Source organism: Oncorhynchus gorbuscha, linkage group LG11, assembly GCF_021184085.1.
Source record: "Oncorhynchus gorbuscha isolate QuinsamMale2020 ecotype Even-year linkage group LG11, OgorEven_v1.0, whole genome shotgun sequence".
Lineage (NCBI taxonomy): Eukaryota > Metazoa > Chordata > Actinopteri > Salmoniformes > Salmonidae > Oncorhynchus > Oncorhynchus gorbuscha.
The window spans coordinates 39,598,700-39,620,304 of NC_060183.1; the positions used below are offsets into that span (position 1 = coordinate 39,598,700).

General features: G+C 41.5%; 1 protein-coding gene across 3 annotated transcripts in view; it reads left to right on the forward strand.

Annotated features, from left to right (window-relative positions):
* Nucleotides 1-2,270: 2,270 nt before the first annotated feature.
* LOC124048606 (band 4.1-like protein 4) overlaps nt 2,271-21,605 on the forward strand; it is a 109,089-nt gene continuing 89,754 nt past the window's right edge. For 2 of the 3 annotated variants that reach the window (XM_046369560.1, XM_046369562.1), the window contains exons 1-2: nt 2,271-2,676; nt 2,856-3,119. In XM_046369560.1, the coding sequence (XP_046225516.1) occupies nt 3,021-3,119 (99 nt within the window). In that variant the 5' untranslated portion in view covers nt 2,271-2,676; nt 2,856-3,020. Of the gene's footprint in view, nt 2,677-2,855; nt 3,120-3,343; nt 3,510-21,605 lie in introns of all 3 variants that reach the window. The other variant, XM_046369561.1, reaches the window with a different exon arrangement.

A 21,605-nucleotide genomic window follows, 5' to 3' on the forward strand; every position in this document is an offset into this window, starting at 1 on the left:
GCCAGAGGTGGATGAACGCAGTGCCCTTGTTAATTAAGCTATAGTTGACCTGTTGTCATTATCACTGTCTAATTAAGCTATAGTTGACCTGTTGTCATTATCACTGTCTAATTAAGCTATAGTTGACCTGTTGTCATTATCACTGTCTAATTAAGCTATAGTTGACCTGTTGTCATTATCACTGTCTAATTAAGCCATAGTTGACCTGTTGTCATTATCACTGTCTAATTAAGCTATAGTTGACCTCTTGTCATTATCACTGTCTAATTAAGCTATAGTTGACCTCTTGTCATTATCACTGTCTAATTAAGCTATAGTTGACCTGTTGTCATTATCACTGTCTAATTAAGCCACAGTTGACCTGTTGTCATTATCACTGTCTAATTAAGCTATAGTTGACCTGTTGTCATTATCGCTGTCTAATTAAGCTATAGTTGACCTGTTGTCATTCACCACAGTGAACATATGTATATATCCCAACCAGAAGCCACGGATTACAGGTAACATCCGCACTTGAAGGCTGCAGCTTTCAAGGAGCGGGACACTAATCTGGACACTTATAAGAAATCCCGCTATGCCCTCAGACGAACCATCAAACAGGCGAAGCGTCAATACAGGACTAAGATTGAATCCAACTACACTGGCTGTGATGGTCGTCGGATTGTGGACTACAAAGGGAAACCCAGCCGCGAGCTGCCCAGTGACGAGAGTCTACCAGACGACCTAAATGCCTTTTATGCTTGCTTCGAGGCAAGCAACACTGAAGCATGCATGAGAGCACCAGCTGTTCCAGATGACTGTGTGATCACGCTCTCCGTAGCCTATGTGAGCAAGTCTTTTTTTGACAGGTCGACATTCACAAGGCCTGGGGCCAGACATATTACCAGGACGTGTACTCAGAGCATGCGCACACCAACTGGCGAGTCACTTCACTGACATTTTCAACCTCTCCCTGACTGAGTCTGTGTACCTACATGTTTCAAGCAGACCACCATAGTCCCTGTAACCAAGAAATGAAGGTAACCTGCCTAAATTACTACTGTCCTGTAGCACTCACTTTGGTAGCCATGAAGTGCTTTGAAAGGCTGGTCATGGCTCACATCAACACCATTATCCCGGAAACCCTAGACCCCCTCCAATCCGCTTACCGCCCCAACAGATCCACAGATGAATGCAATCTAAATCACATTCCACATTGCCCTTTCCCATCAGGACAAAAGGAACACCTATGTGAGAATGCTGTTAATTGACTACAGCTCAGCATTCAACACAAATGGTAACCACAAAGCTCATCACTAAGCTAAGGACCCTGGGACAAAACACCTTCCTCTGCAACTGGATCCTGAACTTCCTGACGGGCCACCCCCAGGTGATAAGGGTAGGCTACAACACGACTGCAACGCTTATCCTCAACATGGGGGCATCACAGGGGTGTGTGTTTAGTCCCCTCCTGCACTCCATGTTCACCCACGACTCCAACACCATAATTAAGTTTACTTAACTTACACACAACAGTGGTAGGCCTGATGACCGACAACGATGAAACCGCCTATAGGGAGGAGGTCAGAGACCTGGCAGAGTGGTGCCAGGACAACAACCTCCCTCAACGTGAGTGAGATAAAAGAGATGATCGTGGACTACAGGAAACGGAGGGCCGAGAGTTTCAAGTTTCAAGAGAGTTTCAAGTTCCTTGGTGTCCACATCACCAACAAACTATCGTGGTCCAAACACACCAAGAAAGTTGTGAAGAGGGCATACAACACCCTTTCCCCCTCAGGAGAAAGAAGATTTGCCATGGGTCCCCAGATCCTCAAAGTTCCTGCCATCCAGGACCTATATACTAGGCGGTGTCAGAGAAAGGCCCTGCACATTGACTCTGTACGGGTAACCCCTGAAAATAACCTCATTATTGTTATTTTATTGTGTTGCTTCATTTATTTATTTTACTTTAGTTTCTTTCGTATTTATTTTCTTAACTCTATGTTCTTACAGCTGCATTGTTGGTTAAGAGCTTGTACATAAGCATTTCACGGTAAGGTCTAAACCTGTTGTATTTGGCGCATGTGACAAATAACATTTGATTTGATATACAGAGACAGAGAGACCAGTTTGCAAATCTCCAACAGGTGGCATGATTGTATCATCTATGAATATATATTGTCGGTATGGCTTCAATTGGTGGAAAGTCCAGAAGGGCGGAGTCATTTTGTGTCGGGAAGCTTTTGTCGTGAGAGATGGGCACCGCTCCTTAGCAACGGGCTGTCTGCATTGCTGAAGAGTGGCGAGATTTTGCCTCATTTTTCTAAGCCGACGGGACAGGTGCAGGCTAAGCCTCTGTCTTCACTTTTAGTAGGATTGCCAGATATAAGACAAATACAAATTAAAGACTTGGAGATCAAAAAGCGGATCACACTGAAAGGAATTCCTATTTTTCTTGAATATCTATGAATATTGGAGCTGGAGGGCAGTGAAGAGCGCATAACTCGTGTTTATTGAACACAATAAAAGGAAGGAACCTTGCGGTCCGGGAGTTATCCAGTTTTTAATGAAAATGAAATAACTATAAACTACGGTTTATAAAGAAGTACCCAAAGCTCAACATTTAATGGAGGCTGATTTGTTGAAAGAATAAGCTGCAAGCCAAGGTTTCGCAATTATTTTGGATAGAGCACAAAGGTGTGTAGCCTATTGGGAACCTTATAAAACTACATCGTATATTTATTCTAAGCATTTTTGCAGTATTGTGACAAGGATATTGCCCTAAAGACTGCTTTAATCCTTATTTTGAAAGGTTCGTTTTAATGAAATGTATTCTGATAATTCTATAATTGTAATGGTTCTGTCTTTTTTTGCAGATCATAGACAATACAAGGACTGGCTAAGGAGTGTTTTATTGAAGAAAACCACATGATGAATTTGACTTTTATTTAGTACCAGCATTAGTCCATTATTTTATCATTGAATTGACAGAAGTCCGCTAAGTCAGTTGCTTTATCCCCCCCTCCCGTAAAAAGAAAGACATGAGTTGCTTCTGTGCTCCCCAGCAGGAGTTTTATTGTGAAGTTTTACTGTTGGATGAGACCAAATTGACGTTAACCACTCAACAACAAGGAATAAAGGTAAGAGAAGATCCCTTTCCACGCGCTCCTCTCCTCTGTCTGTCAGGTTATGCGGTTGACAGGTAGCCATCCTTTAATAAGCGGTCTGTCATTGCGCTGCGTGAGGCTTGTGGAGACTCTGTGCTTCTACTTTGACTGAAGTATGCAGTTGTTGGATTCTGGTATCTGTGTTTTTGACTCATTTCTAAATGTATCAACAAGTACAATGTGTCGTTTATTAACAGAAAGCCCAAAGCTACAGGTTACCCGACCATGAAGGTGTCTCTTGAGGATACATTTGGCTATTGGTAGCTGACCAGGAGCCCAAAAAGTAGCCCAGGCTTCTACTGTAATTTGCTGTGAACTCTCTGTGAAACAAAATACAGGCCCCAAGGGCTGTAAAGAAATATGGTGAGTATCTTAGCTATGTAAGTGCCTTTGATAGTCTCAATTACTTTATTTCTGGTCGTGAATTAAATCTGAAATGATGCTTTAGGGGATTTCCATCCAAACAAAAGCATGAGAATGACACAGTTGAAATCCTGAAACTTGATGACAACCAACCAGTGCCAGTTTTCTAGTTTAACTTTGTTACATGTCTGTACAGTATTTGACTTATCAGCCTACTAGGTCAGATTCTCTCAGTGATGCTCATTTGGATATCTTCATAATGTTTTTATTACACATGGTATGTTAAATCTACAAGTCCATCACAACACACAGTCAAAAAAAAAATGCATCAAGAAAACACCCAGAGCATGCCTTACATTTTTTCTGTCTAAGTGAAAAACAAAGACTTGAATATATCAATATCATTTGTAAGTATCTTCTCGGCTTACTTCACCTTGGGGCACAGTGTAAACCAAGACTTCATGATGATAGATACAATACTGCGATGCAACTTCAGTTTCAGGAAAGTCTGTTAGGAGAGCTCACTGTCTGTCATTCTACAGGGGGGGGGGGGCGACCACTCCATGACTGCTATTCAATGACTGTTATGATGCTATTGGTATTATGTACCATTTCCTCTTGACTTGCTTCATAAAAATAATTCCAACTCAGAGCAGGTCAGACTGGGAGTGAATATGGGTTTAGTTTATGGGCATGATAGAATCTCTGAAGACGAAACTCAGGTCTGTCTGTGTGTCAAAGAGCCAGAGGCAGAGAATTATGTCCTGATGACTGCTGGGGCTGAACTGCATCTGGTTGCTTGGCCTCACCTTGCCCTCTGTCGCTCATACCTTTATTTCCCTATTGTAATGTTCCAAATATAAACCCTTCAGCATATAAACCCTTCATAGTCCATAGCTGTTGGTCTATCTTGATGAGCCCTTTATTTAAATGGGAGAGATTACCTAACCGTTGGGCACCTGTTACAGTAGTAGGTGTGTTTTGCTGGTTATTCGTGGAAAGCGACTCCTCAAATTGTGCATTTGGAAATAGAGAGACCCTCTAACTGATTTTTAGTTGCCATGCCACCACCCACCACTCAGACCCACTCTCTGCAACCCCCCCCCCCCTTCTCTCTCCTCAAGATGGCCCCACATGATACCCTGGCGCCCTATCCCTCTTGGCTTGGCTTTATTCTCCCTGTCTGTGCTCCACTAGCGACCAGTCCATTGGAGAGATCAGGTTGCTCATCTTTTAATTGTTAATGTGAGAGGCTGTCCAGGTGGGCTCTCTGGAAGCCATGCATGGTGAATAGTGCAGTATCAGCTGTGTATTATGCATTATTGTTGTTGTTTTTATACAGTATGCATGTAATATGTACTTTCTCCTTTATGGCTCTAGGGTAAGTTAGTAACGCTGCTGTGGTGAGATTTTGAAAGAATGGTTTCTGACTGTACTGATCCAGCAGAGTAGGATTATAATCCTGGTATTGTCAGTGGTTAGATTAAAAACACGAGCTCAACCACAGTGGAGCTTAACTCTGGGTGGGTTCTATGAATAGTATTATATCATTTATTGGGCTCTAGGATTCATCTGATCCCAGCATAAGAATTTGTAACAAAAGTCGAGTTTTGTAGTTGGTTCTCACAAACTTTTTTTCGTATTACACACGTCTACTAAACATAGTACAGAGGGAGTCTGGAAGTGAAGCTGGCACTAATCCTATTCATGTTGCTCTCTGTTACTGTTGAAGTGTAGCTTTACGTTCAGCAGTGTGGCATGACATACACCTGTATTTCCCTGGCCCCTGACACTACTGTGACTGAAAACCACATGAGTGAGAGACCAGACAAAGACAATGAAAGGGTTTGAGTTCAAAGGCTTTGGTTCCGAAAGAAAGAGATGGAATGTGGGACAGAAAAGTGTGTGTTTGGGGTGACACATTTTTCCAGAGGGACGCTCATGGAGGGAGGCACTTTGTCTGTCAGTCAGTCAGGTTTAAAAAAAAAAAAAAAAAAAAATCCCTTCAGAAAAAGAGCCCAAGAGAGCTGCGAGGTAAATGCTGTTTAGTTGACCTCCATACCCGTGTCCCCAAGGTGTTGCGCAACACCACTCCAGCTGTCACTCGTCTCAAGATCTCCCATCTAGGCTGTTTACTTTATGCTGCTCTCAGCTTTAAATAAATAACAAACAAAAAGAGACTTGAAAGGGTTCACAATGTGAACAGAAGTTCCCTAGCCTACATTCACAGGCCTTCCTTGCTGCACCTGTAATTATATTTTGATATTATGTATTATTTCTCACGTTTGTCAAAGTTTTTATGCTTGGCTGCTGGGAGCACATTTGTGTCTGAAAAGCGGGGGCTAGGTGGGCAGAGATGCATTTGGCTCCTGTAAGCCCGATCCAGTCTTTGCTATATGCTGTATTAAACAGCACTGAGCCGCTTACACAAAGGCTTCATTGAGTTTGGCCCGGGGGCTGTGTTAGATTTATCGTGAGGAGCAGAACTGCTACCACAACAAAGCAGAGCAGTCCCAAAGACAGCGGCCGCTGACCCTGAAGGCCACGTCTGTTTTCTCTGGCCATGGCTTGAGAGAGGTGCTCTGACCTCTTTAGCTTTCTGGATAATAATTCACGAAAACAGGGCAGCTTTTTGGGAACGGTTAGCCGCAGCTGCTTCCTTCCTTGTCGTCATTCAGAATGTCTTTGTTCTCCAACTTCCAATAAATACAATGAACATGGTGTTTTTTGTTGTTGTACAACAGGTCATCCCCCTAAGGTTGTCACAAAGAATAGGCAGGAGAGAGGGTTAGGGTACATCGGGGTAACACTGCAGCGGTGTGACATGTTGATTTGATTGATGTGCTTGGCTCAAGGCAAAGTTTTTCAATTGTGAAATTAGAATGTGCGGAATGTGTCAATTCCATTGTGTTTTTAGAGCTCGGTGCACATTAGATCACATTAGCCCATTTTAGCCCATTTTAGACGTCAACTATTTTGTTGACAGTGTCGACCGATAACAAATGCCTCAGCTTTATATCCTCTGAAATGACATTGATATGTCAAATCAGTGAATTCCTGAAAGTGAATGGCAAAAGCTGGTTGCCATGGAAACATATTACTTTCTAATGAACCTGGTGGCTACTAATGGATCCTCTGGGATCTGCTACCGAAGAGTCAATAGAGAGAGAGAGGGAAAAAAATCTAACTAACGCCTGCCTATTCAATCAGTATTGGCTTTCTTTCTTATCTCTACACTTTAACTCAGCTCAGGCTGTTTTGTGTGGGGCTGCAACATTCATGTCCCTCTTTTGAAACTGTGAAGAATTCTACCTCAGACTGGGACTGTGTGAAATTGGTATTTGGTTTTTCTCTTGAGACAATCAGTATGTCTTTAGCTAGGTGAATTCTAAGTGATTTGTTCAAACACTTAGCTCAGTTCTATTACTATACAGTAATTTACTGTAGCAGGTGGGCGGAAACTGTCAAAAGCTTATTCCTCTGTTAGCTGACATCCCACAGCAATAAACATGAAATTCTAGGAGGCACCAGAGCCATATATTACATCCAGAATCGTTAATTGCTACATTGATTCTTAAAGAATATAACTTATAAACGCCGCATGAACTTAGATCAACTGTCATACCCCCATCAGAACCTAAAATATAAGCTTGTTTGTAAACAACGTAAATGTAAACAAACTATGTATTGCCTCAATACGTCATTTTGATATCATGGATGATCAATCCTTGCATCCATAGCTCGGTCTATGAATTTGAGAGTGGTTAAATTTCTCCAGGCCCATCTCTTAGCTTTTTACCAATTGTTTCAATTAAGGTTTCAAAAATATTTGACTCTGGGAGGCACTAGTGTATGGGAAAACTGCTAAAATGGTTTGTGTTGGTACCTTTGCTTTTAATCACCTCGTCTCTCTCTCTCTCTCTCTCTCTCTCTCTCTCTCTCTCTCTCTCTCTCTCTCTCTCTCTCTCTCTCTCTCTCTCTCTCTCTCTCTCTCTCTCTCTCGTTGGAGACAAGCACAGACGTCCCCCGGGCTTGCCCTCAAAGTAGGGTAGAGCACTAGGGAAACAAACACTTACACCATCTGGATCAAAGGGGGAGTAACAGACGAACACCCCACATCTGTGAATTTTTGTATTCTTTTACTCTGTTTATTAAGTTTTACACACACACACACACACACACACACACACACACACACACACACACACACACACACACACACACACACACACACACACACACACACACACACACACACACACACACACACACACACACACACACACACACACACACACACACACACACAGACAAGACAAAGCAATATAAATAATATACTCAACTATAAAAAATACAAATAAAAATACAAATAAAAAAATAGCTTTAAAGATACCATACTTTAGACAAGTTAAACATACCAGGCAGAAGGCTACAGAGGTTAAAGGGCAATCTATAGTACAGGGACAGAGCAAACACCTCACCATTGTTCCTGTAAACAGTCAAGTTTACAATGCTTTAAAATAAAAAATATAAAAAAAGATTATTCATGTAGGCGTGAACAAAGTGTAAAAATAACTGGGGAAAAACAAGCTCACACTTCAGTCTCTGCCCGACCAAGATGAACAAGGCATCTGCGGATCACAATCAATAAGCACATGGACCTTAATGCCCCCCCCCCCACCAGCAAAAACACAGAGAGGCTCCTCCAACCCTTAAGTCACAGACTTATTTTAGTATTAATTGGAATGCCATCAGAGGATGGACTGTTTAAAGTAAGACCGGAATGGAGCCCGAGCCTCATTAAACAGTTTGGTGTTCCCACGTGAATTGAATTGGATTTTTTCTAGTTTCAGAGAGCACAACACATCCCTCACCCAATATTTATAAGATAGGGGAGCTGCCATCTTCCAGTTCTGTAGTATTAGCCATCTAGCTAAAAGTGTTGTATACGCAACAGTGTCCGACTGGATCCTTGATTAGGGGGTACCCATGGGCAGTACTCTAAAAAGGGCTGTAAGGGGAGACGGATCTATAACAGTGTCATATATATCAGAGAAACATTTAAATATTAATTCCCAGAAACCTGACAGTTTATGACAGCCCCAAAACATATGCAACAGTGTGGCTGGTTCCACTTTACATCTGACACAGGTAGGATCAAAATCAGAGAATATTCTTCCAAGTTTGGCCCCCGACCAGTGGATACGGTGAACCACCTTGAATTGAATGAGGCTGTGTCTAGTGCTAAAAGAGGACGAGTGCACCCTGTGCAGCACAGATTCCCCGGCGTCTTCCCCAAGTTCCTCCCCCAAATCCTTTTCCCATCGAGTCTTTAAAGGTACCAAAGAAGGGTTCTGTAAGTCATGAATGATTGCATATACATCTGAAATTGCGCCCCTAGGAAGCTTGTTCAGCTCCAAGATGCTCTCTATAGCTGTATTTGCAGGCCTATTGGGAAATCCAGGTGTGTTAGCCCTGACAAAGTTTCTAGTCTGGAGATAGCGGAAAAAGTTGGATTGGGGGAGATTGAACTTTTCCTGCAGCTGAGAAAAAGAGGCAAATGTATCATCAAAGAATAATTGGGCTAGCGAGGAGAGACCTAGTGAGTGCCAAATGCCAAAAGCCCCACCATTTCAAAGAAATAAAATGTTCTGATTGATTGGGCCTGATAGAGAAAAGCCTCGGAGGTTAAAGGCTAAACAGAACTGATTCCAAATTTTAAGAGACTGCTTTACAATTGGGTTGACACACCTTTTGCCTGGGGACACTGGGAGAGACGAGCACAGCACAGAGGAAAGTGCTGCAGGTTTACACGATTCAGACTCCATCTGGACCCAGAGTGGTCTAGGGCCAGTAGGATCAGTCTGTAGCCAGTACAGAACGGCTCTGAAATTTGCAGCCCAGTAGTATGTCTGAAAATTTGGTAGAGCTAAACCCCCCAATGACCTAGGCTTCTGTAAATGTTTTCTACCAATCCGTGGTACCTTGCCATCCCAAATAAAATGCATGAATGTTTGATCCAGTGAAATAAAAAAAGATTTTGGAATAAAAATGGGTAAACATTGAAATAAATATAAAAATTTTGGCAACACATTCATTTTAATGACATTAATCCTTCGGACAAGAGAAAGGGGTAGCGAATTCCAAAAAGTAAAAGATTGTTTCAATCTGTCTGCTAGAGCAACAAAGTTTTCCTGAAACAAATTTGAATATTTCCTTGTCACTTTTACTCCCAAGTAAATGAATTGATCCCGGACAATCCTAAACTGAGAACTTGCCTAGATTCAGCTTGTACCCTGAGATTGATCCAAACTTTTTAAGAACAGATAGGGCACGTGGCAATGAGATATCGGGGTTGGAGATAAACAAAAGGAGGTCGTCAGCATATAGCGAGACTTTCTGCTCCCAGACCGCCCTGATTATGCCTTGAATGGCATCATTAGAGCGTAGTGCAATGGCGAGAGGCTCGATTGCCAAAACAAACAACAAGGGGGAGAGTGGGCAACCCTGTCTGGATCCGCGGTGCAAGGGAAAATAGTCAGAGGACAAGTTATTAGTCCGTACCGAAGCCATGGGGGAAAAATAAAGAATCTTTATCCACACAATGAATTTGGGGCCAAAGCCAAATCTATAAAGTGCAGCTGTTAGGTAATCCCACTCAACGCGGTCAAACGCTTTTTCGGCATCAAGTGAGACCACCACCTCCGGGTCCTCCGACGCTGGGGAGTACAGTATATTCATAAGGCACCTAATATTGAAAAATATATGCCTATTTCTCACAAAGCCAATCTGGTCAGAGTGTATTACTTGGTGCAGCAAGCCTTCCATACGGATGGCTAAAAGCTTAGCTAGGATTTTGTAATCACAGTTTAAAAGCGAGATTGGCCAATAGGATCCACATTCCAGGGGGTCTTTGTTTTTCTTTAGTAGTAATGAAATTGAAGCCTGATAAAGACTAGGCGGTAGCTTTGAAGTATTGAGGCACTCTGCAAATAGTCGAGACAAGAATGGGCAAAGCAGACCAGAAAACGTCCTGTAAAATTTGGTTGGAAAACCGTCCGGACCGGGTGATTTACCACTTTTCATTGCGGACACTGCTGTTGCAATCTCCTCAAGCGTAAATGCTTCTTCAAGATAGTCATGGGAGTCTGTATCAATTGAAGGCATATTCAAGCCATTAAAGAAGGAGTCAATCAGCAAGGGGTCTTGAGGGGATTCAGAGGTGTATAGCGCAGAGTAAAATTGTTTAAATTGATCATTGATCTCTTTATGTATATCTGTGGTGGCACCAGACGGGGTCCTTATTTGTGAGATTAAACGTGAGGCCTCAGATTTACGGATCTGATGCGCAAGGAGTTTACTGGCCTTGTCGCCTTGTTCATAGACTTTGTATCGAGCTCGCAAGGATAACTGTTCAGCTTGCCTGGTAGAAAGCTCATCAAATTCAGATTGGAGTAGTTGGCGCTCTCTATGCAGATCAGAGGAAGGATCCGTAGCATACTTCTCATCCAGTGTGGCTATGGACTCGCTCATGTCCCGAAGTCGCTGGGAGCGAACTCTGTTTTGGTTGGCTGTATTTGTAAGTCGTTCTGGATAAGAGCGTCTGCTAAATGACTTAAATGTAAATGTAAATGTAAGAAATAATTTGGCCACGTAGGTATGCTTTGAGAGACTCCCATATGGTAGAGCAGGACATACCTGGTGTTGAATTCGTTTCTAGGAATAAGGTGATTTCAGAAGTGATGAAATTGACAAACTCCTTATCTGAGAGTAAAATGGGGTTGAGACGCCATTGATAACACATAGGAGGTTGCTGGGGAAACTCTAGTTCAAGCACTAATGGTGAATGGACAGAGATAACAATACTCTCGTAAGTACACTGCCGAAGGTTAGGCAGAAGTTTTTTGTCCAAAAAGAAGTAATCAATCCGGGAGTATGTTTGATGAACATGAGAATAAAAGGAACATTGTCTATCTGTAGGATGTAGGAAACGCCAGGCCTCAAACATAGCATATTTCTGAAGAAAGGATTGAATAAGTAGGGCACATTTAGATGGGCCTGTATTTGTTTGTGAGGACTTGTCAAGAACTGGGGACATTTTACAGTTGAAATCCCCCCCTAAAATCAACAAATGAGAATCTAAATTGGGAATAGTAGACAGAAATGAAGAAATGAAACTTGTGTCATACTTGATCATATTATTTCGGCAACTCTGGGCATTCCCGTTATTCAACCCTGTCATTAGAGCATAGAATGGGAAAGCAATGAGCGCCCAAAACCTCCAGAATAACTTGTCTCAATAATGTACGGTGGTAAATGTTTGGAAAAAGTACAGAAAAAACAGATAAAAAAACTAAAAAGACAGAATGACAACATTAGAACTGAACAATTCAACCTGCCCCCCCACCCGCTCCCCCCATCCCAGACAATACCTCCCAAAACGAGGTACAAGCCTAAATAGAACATGTTCTCTTCGCACAGTATGTCTGTGAGAGTGCGGTCTTAAACCTAAACCCACAGTCCTGCTCTTTAAAGTCGCGTTTTGTTAGAGGATCAAGCAGCAAAAAGAAAGATTGGTATGTATTTTTTCAAATAAAAAAGGCGAATCCCTTGTGCAAACGGAATGACAAAAGCACCACTTGTAGATGTATATAATTGTATTCCCAGTCTTATAACAGGCATTGAGAGGGAAAATAAATCAAATGTATAAAGGCTCTCAGCCAAAAATCTAATTTGAAGTAAGGAAATCGTAGTAAGACAATCAAAAATAATAGTAATTATAATAGTAGTCTAGTTGAAGCTGAGACAATTTACAACCAATACCAAAAAACTACGTGTGCGCAACGTTGAACGTTTGCTGGGCATAAATGACGCTCAAAACTTTTAAAATTAAAGTGAGGCCCCAAAAACCGTGTAGCCTCGGGAGACATTTACTGTTAACTGGGTCAATGCAAACGGATGCAGTAAACAAATAACCAAAAATATTTTGAGTCACTGAGACAATGTGTAAACAAACTAAATAGGTGAGCGAGACAAGGCACGCACACTAGACGATCAAAACATTAGATCACCTCAAATAAGCCTGAATAGTTTTACCAACTATACAAGACTAGCCTGTTATGTCTAAGCATAATTGTGCATAATTGTGCACTCAAAGAATTATGTCACGGGGCCTCTCCCCATCCCGGGGCTTTGAGCGCAGCGACCGGTGGGCTCGATCATTCAGGGGCTTTTCATCTAAGGCAAGAACATCCTTCAGCAGCCCCGAAACAAAATCTGTGGCGCGATGCATTTCGGCGGACTCTGGGACCGATACAAATCTCTCAGATTATTGCGGCGAGAGAATCCCTCTAAACTCACGCAGCTCTCCTTCACCTTTTTCAAATCCGCAGCTAGGCATTTAACTTCAGCCTCCAGGGATGTAGTTAAATCGGAGACATTAGTAGCGGAGGCCTCCAGTGCCGCAATCGTTGTAGTGTGTGACGCAGTTGTTGTTTTGAGTATTGTGATTGCTGGCACAGTCTCGTTCCGCAGGATGGTTAAATCTGCTTTTAAAGTATCAGAAACCTCCTGTATTCTGGCCTCAATCGTAGCAACCACCTGTGTTTTCATTTCAACTATCTCAGAGCGTAGTAGTTGGATGGCCTCGAGAATGTTCATTTCAGCGCCGCCAGGCCAAGCCGCGTCCCCGGTTAAAGTGTGAGTCCCCGGGCCCACAGACTCAGGAGAGGGCGGTGATGAGAGCGGGTTTGAGGTGGGTGTAGTGTAATGTTTGTTACCAGGAAAAATCATTCTTAGGAGAGAACATCGTCCACATTCACAACAGTATTATAATATTAGTATACAGTATATTAGCCTGAATGCTCTTAAGGAGTCTGTCTTGCCACATACAGGACCTACCTGTTGGACAGAGCAGCCAGGGCCAGGTATCAGCTCATTGTGTAATTAGGACTGAGTAGTGATCCACCTATTACTACCTAAGGCTGGTAAAAACACACACACACACACACACACACACACACACACACACACACACACACACACACACACACACACACACACACACACACACACACACACACACACACACACACACACACACACACACACACACACACACACACAGGCTCAGCTGTGAATTATTTACTAACACAGTACTGCTAATGGGGCAGGGAACAGTAATGGTCTCATTTGGAATGCTCCGATTTTCAACTCTGGGACTGGCATGTAAGTGTGGATCCAGTAAATGGAATCGGTCTGTTTATTGATTTAGTAGGATACTCTCACTGTTGCCCTCTCAGATTTAATTCAACCCTTTGTAGGCAATAGGCCTGATGTGTCACGTTCTGACCTTAGTTCCTTTGTTTTGTCTTTGTTTTAGTATGGTCAGGGGGTGAGTTGGGGTGGGCAGTCTGTTTGTTTTTCTATGTTTTATTTTGCGTTTGGCCTGGTATGGTTCTCAATCAGAAGCAGGTGTCGTTAGTTGTCTTTTCCCACCAGTGTTTCGTGGGTGATTGATTTCTGTGTCTGTGTTGTCCACACAGAACTGTTTCGGTTTACATTTCTGTCTTTCAATTTGTTATTTTGTATTTTCGTGTTCAGGGATTTTGTTCATTAAAACATGACGAACACGTACCACGCTGCAGATTGGTCCGATTGCTCATACACCTAGTCAGAGGAGGACGAATCCTGTTACATGATGAAAAACCATGCTTACATGATCAGTCTATCCAAAAATCTGTTTACTAATGTTAAGTGATTTGGAGTGTAAACCAACATTGAAAAAAAAACGACTGAGGTTCAGTGTGCGGCTGTGATACTGTGAGTCAGCAGCACATCACTCATCAAATAGATATGATAACTTATTAGACACTAGCAGTGTCCACTTACTTCTGCTGGTTGAAAGTGATAATGAACGATAGTAGACTCTCGGCCCTGGAGGAAAAGAGCGTGCTTGCACGCACACACAAACACCTTCGCTTGCGTCTTCAGTTTAATTATCACAAGCCCTCTGACATACATTTTTTGAAAGGAGCTATACAATTCAACTAATTGCCCGTTGCTAGACTTGCTTGTCACAATCACACACAATTTATTTTTCACTACAACAGGAGAATTAACAGCAACGCTGTGTGTGATTACAATTTCTGTTATGTGTCGTACCCCAGAAAGAATAGCTGACGCTAATGGGGATCCTAATAAAAATCTAATCATAAATGATCACTTTTAATATAAGCAGATGCCTGCAGATAGTCTGATCTGATCGCTTACCCTGATACGTTTTGAGCCTATCAGAGATTTGTTAACTTGTTAGGGCCGTGGTTCCGAGGTGGGAACATCAATCAGCGGAAATTTCAAGTGCGCCACGTATAGTTTTTGATAAAACTCAAACTTTCATTAAAATGCACATACAATGTACTGAATTAAAGCTACACTCGTTGTGAATTTAGCTACCGAGTCAGATTTGTAAAATGCTTTTCGGCGAAAGCATGAGAAGCTATTATCTGATAGCATACACCCCCAAAGTACTGCAACGCTACTTAAAACGACAGATTTTGCGATAGCCTGGGGCTACTCAAAATGCAGAAATAAAATATAAAACATTCATTACCTTTGACGAGCTTCTTTCTTGGCACTCCTAGATGTCCCATAAACATCATCTGGGTCTTTTTTCGATTCAATCGGTCCATATATAGCCTAGATATCGATCTATGAAGACTGTGTGATAAACAGAAAAAAAAATTGCGTTTTATAACGTAACGTCATTTTTTTTAATTCAAAAAGTCGACGATAAACTTTCACAAAACACTTCGAAATACTTTTGTAATGCAACTTTAGGTATTAGTAAACGTTAATAAGCTATAAAATTGATCACGAGGCGATGTCAATTCTATAGGTGTCCGTCTGGAAATAATGTCCGGATAAATCTCAACCAAAATATCCGGTCGGATACCTGAAGAAATGGCTTGTCTCTTCTTCGTTTGACCAAGAAACAAATCGTAGGCAAATGACAAGACTGTTGACATCGTGTGGAAGCTGTAGGTATTGCAACCTCGACCTCATTTAATCTGGTTCACCTTTAACAATTCTTGGAAGTGGCGCATGGATATATCTTTTTCCATTTTCAGTGATCAGATTTTCCTGCACTTTTCGATGAAACGCACGTTCTGTTATAGTCACAGCCATGATTTAACCAGTCTTAGAAACGCCTGAGTGTTTTCTATCCACACATACTAATCATATGCATATACTATATTCCTGGCATGAATAGCAGGGTGCTGAAATGTTGCACGATTTTTAACAAAAAGCTGCGAAAATTCGCAACTTCCCTAAGATTAAACAACAGATATCGACAGGGCAGGGGGGAGGGGAGCTGTAGTATGGAGAACCAGTGGCACTGAGGTGTGAGTAGGGTTGCAAAGCTACTTATCATTTACTAAAGCTACCATCAACTTCAGCAATTTCGGTAATTAACGGAAAATCTATGGCAATCTATCGTAATTTTAGTCATTTATACTTGAATAACTTGAAACAAATGTGTTGGTATATAGTATTCATTTGTTATATATGTGTCTGTATTGTCCCCGAGTTTCTAGTAGGTAGAACATATGGTTCAAGAGAAAATGGCCTAATTAACGAAAAAAAGCATCCAATTGACAATGGCATTATTTTCAGTTACCTCTGCAACTCATCCAACTATTGACTGCCACCAGTTTGACACCAAAACATTAACAGATACATATTACATAATAAAAGTATACAAAAATATTTAATGCTGAAACCCTCATTTTCAACACTAAGTTGATGGTCTATATTTAGGATCATGTTTTAAACTTTGTCATTCTATTTTAAAATCATCTTATTGAATTATTTCATATATTTTACATGTGAAGGCCACACAGAGGGCCAGAGAATAATTACAGACACCTGTGATAATCTGAAGTACCCAGAAGGGCCACGAGATGTCTTGTGATAGATAACATAAAATTCTTGAAAGATACCAAAATGCTGGTTTGCAACCCTAGGTGTGAGTGAGCACGTCCTTGCTCAGTCAGCCAAGCAGCCAGGCAGGAGGGTGTGAGCAACGGAGAGAAAGGGAGAGAGAGAGTGTGATTTCAGGGTGATGGGAGAAGAACAGTTTAATAATCCCTTCATGGCTGCCTGTCTTTAGTCACCCTGAGCGGCGTAATATCTTCTCTGACAGGGCAGGATTAACTCCGATGATATTGTTGTTATACACATAACTTATTTAAACACCTTCACATTGCAGTTTTTTCACCAAGGTTTACAATGGAATTCCATGCTGATTTAGCCATAACCTTGGAGTGTTTCATGTGTTGTTCGTGATCGGGTCAAATATGACAAGAGAGGAGGACGTTGTTGATGCACACAACCACACACACAAACGGATCCAATCTGTATGCTATTCCTGGCCTAAGAAAGACTTTATCTTTCCCCCCATGGAGCATGATCTAATAGGTATTTCATAACTAACATGAAAAAATGATGATCTAACCCATCTTTGCTGATGTCATCAACACTGGCCACATGCTGCAAGTGGTTTCTTTCTCCTTTGTCAGAGATGATAAAATACCCTGTATTACAAATGGTTGCTTCCATTTTTTCACCTGATTGAAATGTTCAGAACACGGTATTAAAACAACCAGCAAGCTTTTAACCAAGCTGCCTGCCTGCCCCTCTCTCTCAAGGGATTTACAGATCAACTTTTTTCAACTTTATCTGGCTGTGAGGCCTCATTTTCAAAAACATGTTTAGTGCTTCAGATCAAAATAATCACTTACATAAGGTCTGAGATGTCGTAGGAGCTGAACACACACGCCCTATCTGTGCTACTGTACCGTAGAGTGTGCATATGAAACACTGTAATAGCTTCTAAAACATCTCAATGATATACCCCCTGTAAACTTAACTACTTTACACACACCAATTCCCCAGATTATACAATTGTAATGTCACAGTCGTTATCATGTATTGTGCTTTACTATCTTGCCTGCTGATTAGGGTCGTCGTTATAATCATAATCATCATGAAAAGTCCATTAATGCTAATCTTGTCTTTGACCCTTAATCTCCTTGGTGACCACTAGGCAGGACTCAGCATTCAGAACACTACACAATGTGACCAGAGTACACTTGTCACTTTCCATTCGTTCTCTTTGAGACAGTTTCCTTCTGTTCTGTTGCGATCTATTCAGTGGTGTGAGGACAATTCACTCATGGATTTGTGTGTGTGTGTCTGTTTCTGTGTGTATATATATATATATATATATATGTGTAATCACATACATAAATCACCTAAATCTCTGCAAGCCGAGGTTACTCCTTATTAAACAGAATATGTGCATGGCTTTTTACCCTGCAGTCAGCATGCAGCTATTTTAGTACTCTCGCTTTGGTGTATATATTTGGCTTGTGCTTTACAAACCTCTGCAGAGCTTGTTTTTGTGTTTTTAGCGAATGTGTATAGCTTTGTGCATTCTGTGTGTTTGAGTCCAAGGTTCTTATGGCCAGTGGGTGTTCCGTTATTATTTAGGCTAGACGGCGTCTCTTTGCGTAACAGTCTGTGTAACTCAGTTATGTGTAACTCTGTGTTGTTGTTTTTGTCTCACTGCTTTGCTTTATCTTGGCCAAGTAGCAGTTGTAAATGAGAGTGTGTTCTCAACTGGCCTACCTGGTTAAATAAAGGTTAAATAAAAAAAAATCATAAAAAATAATGTTGAGTGCAAGGATGTCAAACATACGGCGGGGGGTCTAATCCAGCCCCCGGGTGGTTTGAGTAAAAAAATAAAACAGTGTAATGATAAAAAATGATAATGGACCCATATTCATACAGTTTCTTGACTGTCCAGCTCGCTAATAATCACTGGACAGTCAGGGAGCATCAAACACTTTTTGAAACTATGGATAGTGTACTATTTTCTGAATATTTTGACGGCAAGGAAATATAACCCGTTTTCTATGCGGACCTCCAGACCAAATATGGCCCCCGGGGCAAAATATGTTTGACCTCCTTGGTCTAGTGGGTTTGTTTGTATATACATGACTATGCTATCCTTCGGCCCTCTTGAGTGCCTATTCTCTGATCTCTCAGTTTATCCTGCCCTTATTTCACCCTTTGTATTATTCCGTTGCTCCCATTTCTCAGATGCATCCGTGTTCTTAGTCTGGTAGATGAATACCCTACACCAGTGGGTCCCATCTTTCTCTAGACCCATAAATCAAGATGGTTTAAATGGTGTTTTAAATTGCGTGTTTAAGCAAATTTGGTAACATCTTTAACCGTCTGGGCCTCACAGAACATACCTAACCTAGAAACGGGTATAATCTGTGGCATATATTATTATTATTATTATTATCTGTGGCAGAGGCCCACTGTTATAAACAGCAGGGTAACCGTGGCAACGGAGAGGGGTCTGCTCTGGCACCTGATGAATGCAGGCCCGGTGTCAGCGCCAGATCTGACTGCCTACCGAATCTGACTGACTGTCACGCCCATTTGCGTCACAAACAAACATTTTGGAAGCTGATATGCCGTCCTTTGCCGTTGTTCTGCTGCCCTAGGCGAGATGTTTATTTGTCCTCCGAAACTAGAATAGTCCCAGTAAGTAAAAAATACTTTGAAAAGATGTATAAAGTTAGGTTCATTTTAGGTTCTGAATTAAATTTTGAAAATACATATTTTTTGGGACTTACTTTGAAAATACGTATTTTCCAGTCAATGAAATCAGGTTCATTTTCGGTTGTGAATGAAAGTTGAAAAGACATATTGAGTAGGGTCAATTATACTGGACTATACTCTTTTGTGCTGTACAGTTGTACTCTACTGAACTATACTTTACTGTACTCTACTGTGATCTACTGTACTGTACTGTAATGTACTGTGCTGTTCAAACTAGAGGTCTATGATTGGCTCAGATTTGGTTGAAATCAAGGCCGGTCCAAATCAAGGCCGGTCCGGACCAAATCTGAACCAATTATAGATGTCTATGTTTGGGCCAAATATAGGCCAGACCAGACATGACGTCTGTCGACGTTGAAATTAAAGCCAGTCCGGACCTGTCACGCCTTGGTCTTAGTATTTTGTGTTTTCTTTAATTATTTGTTCAGGGGCCTGTTGCACAAAACTAGGATAAGGGATTAAGCCAGGATATCTTGGTGATCCTGGCTCAATTGATCCGTAATCCGGTTGCACTAAAGATGGATAGGGGGCAGGAGGATATGTTATGGTATAAATTACCATGGAGATTTATTCTGTGGAGCTAGCCTGCTCCAGACCAGGCTAAATTCCAGGATCTATTTAATCTCATCCCTAATGTCAGTCAGCAGTCACCACAAATGGAAACCAATAGTTATTTCACTGCTCACTATACATTGTTATCACATATAACTAGACCCACTGTCATTATTTAAACGTTTGTGATCATTAATTTCAATGATTTTGGATAAAAAATGATTTTTAGATGTTGCTATCATTAGATCATTTACAGTTTCCCATAGACTATATATAAAATGATAGAATATTAGGGCCACAGAGGGGAAAAAAAGACAAGTCATAATATTGTAACCAGTTGTTTTAAAGGAGGACAGTTGTTAAAATGACAGATGCGGGGCATTTCGTGAAATTGTACTTCAGCATGGTTTCATAAACAAAGACATGCTGATGTGCCAGAATATTAAGTATCACATTGTCATAAGTATCAAAACTGTAAAAACAATATGTAGCTTTTCTGCAGAAAGAACCAGCCTCATAAATTTATGACTTTATCCTTTTTCTTCAGTGTGGCCCTAGTACTCTGTCATATAAACAAATACACATTCCATATGAATATAAAAACACAATGTGTAACATTATGTTCCTTTATTGAATAAGGACAAAACAAAGCAGGTAAACCATCAGCTCCTTTCGAAACTGAAGTCACAGTGACTCTACAAGATGGAAAGCACAGAATCCAAGCATATTATACAAAATGATACATACACATTCAAAGGTCTGTATATAACACACCCTGCATGTCTGCACACTAAAATAAATGCAGGACAAATCCATACACATCAACTGAACAGACAAATGAATGGATGCAGTAGCCTCCCTGCAGCCTTGTATTACACACAGTATACCGCACAAACATCATAAGAGGCCAAATTCGTAAAAAAAACGAACCCAAAAAAAAACCAAATTCCTCTGCCACCGCAGGACATATTTAACCAAAATTGAAAGCACACATACTAACTAAAATAATTCAACACATATTGGTCCCTCAGCAGCCGACCACTGTCGTCATCAGGGAAGATTGCCGGATTGTCCCAGTCCATGGCTGGTGGCACTCTGGGGGCCCTCTCCTTCCTCAGGCAGGCCACATTGTGGAGGACAGCACAAGCCACAGTAATATCACATGCCCTAACAGGGCTGACCCTTAATTTGTGAAGGCAGTGAAAGCGTGCCTTCAGGAGGCCAAAGGTCATTTCAACTCTGGCCCTGGTCCTGGCATGGGCATGGTTGTAGGCCTGCTGTGCTTCCTGGGGGTCTGTGAAAGGTGTCAGGAGAAAAGGCTGGCAGCCATACCCCTGTCTCCCAGCAACACACCAGAGAATTCACCTGTCAACACAAAATCTCATCATTACTACCTCATAAACACAGTGATATTCATGACACAGCCATGATGGTTATAAATAGGGGTTGTGTGGCTTACCTTGTGATAGGCACTGATAGATTTCAGAGGCCCGAAAGATTCTGGAGTCATGGACTGAGCCAGGCCATTTTGCCACAACATTGCTGATCACACAGTCAGCATTGCAGACCATCTGAAATCATAAGATGAGGAATATTACACCAATCAATGCACATCACTGGCAATGCAGAGTGTTCGTCAATGGACAATATCAAAAGTTATGTTCACCTGAACATTAATGCTGTGAAAGGATTTCCTATTCACAAAATCGGCCTCATGGGCACCTGAGGGGGCTTTTATCCTTATGTGTGTGCAGTCCACTGCACCAATGACATTGGGGAAACCTGTCACACAAAGTAATGAGTATCCTACTATGTGTTAACAGTTGTCCTGTAATTTGTAGATCC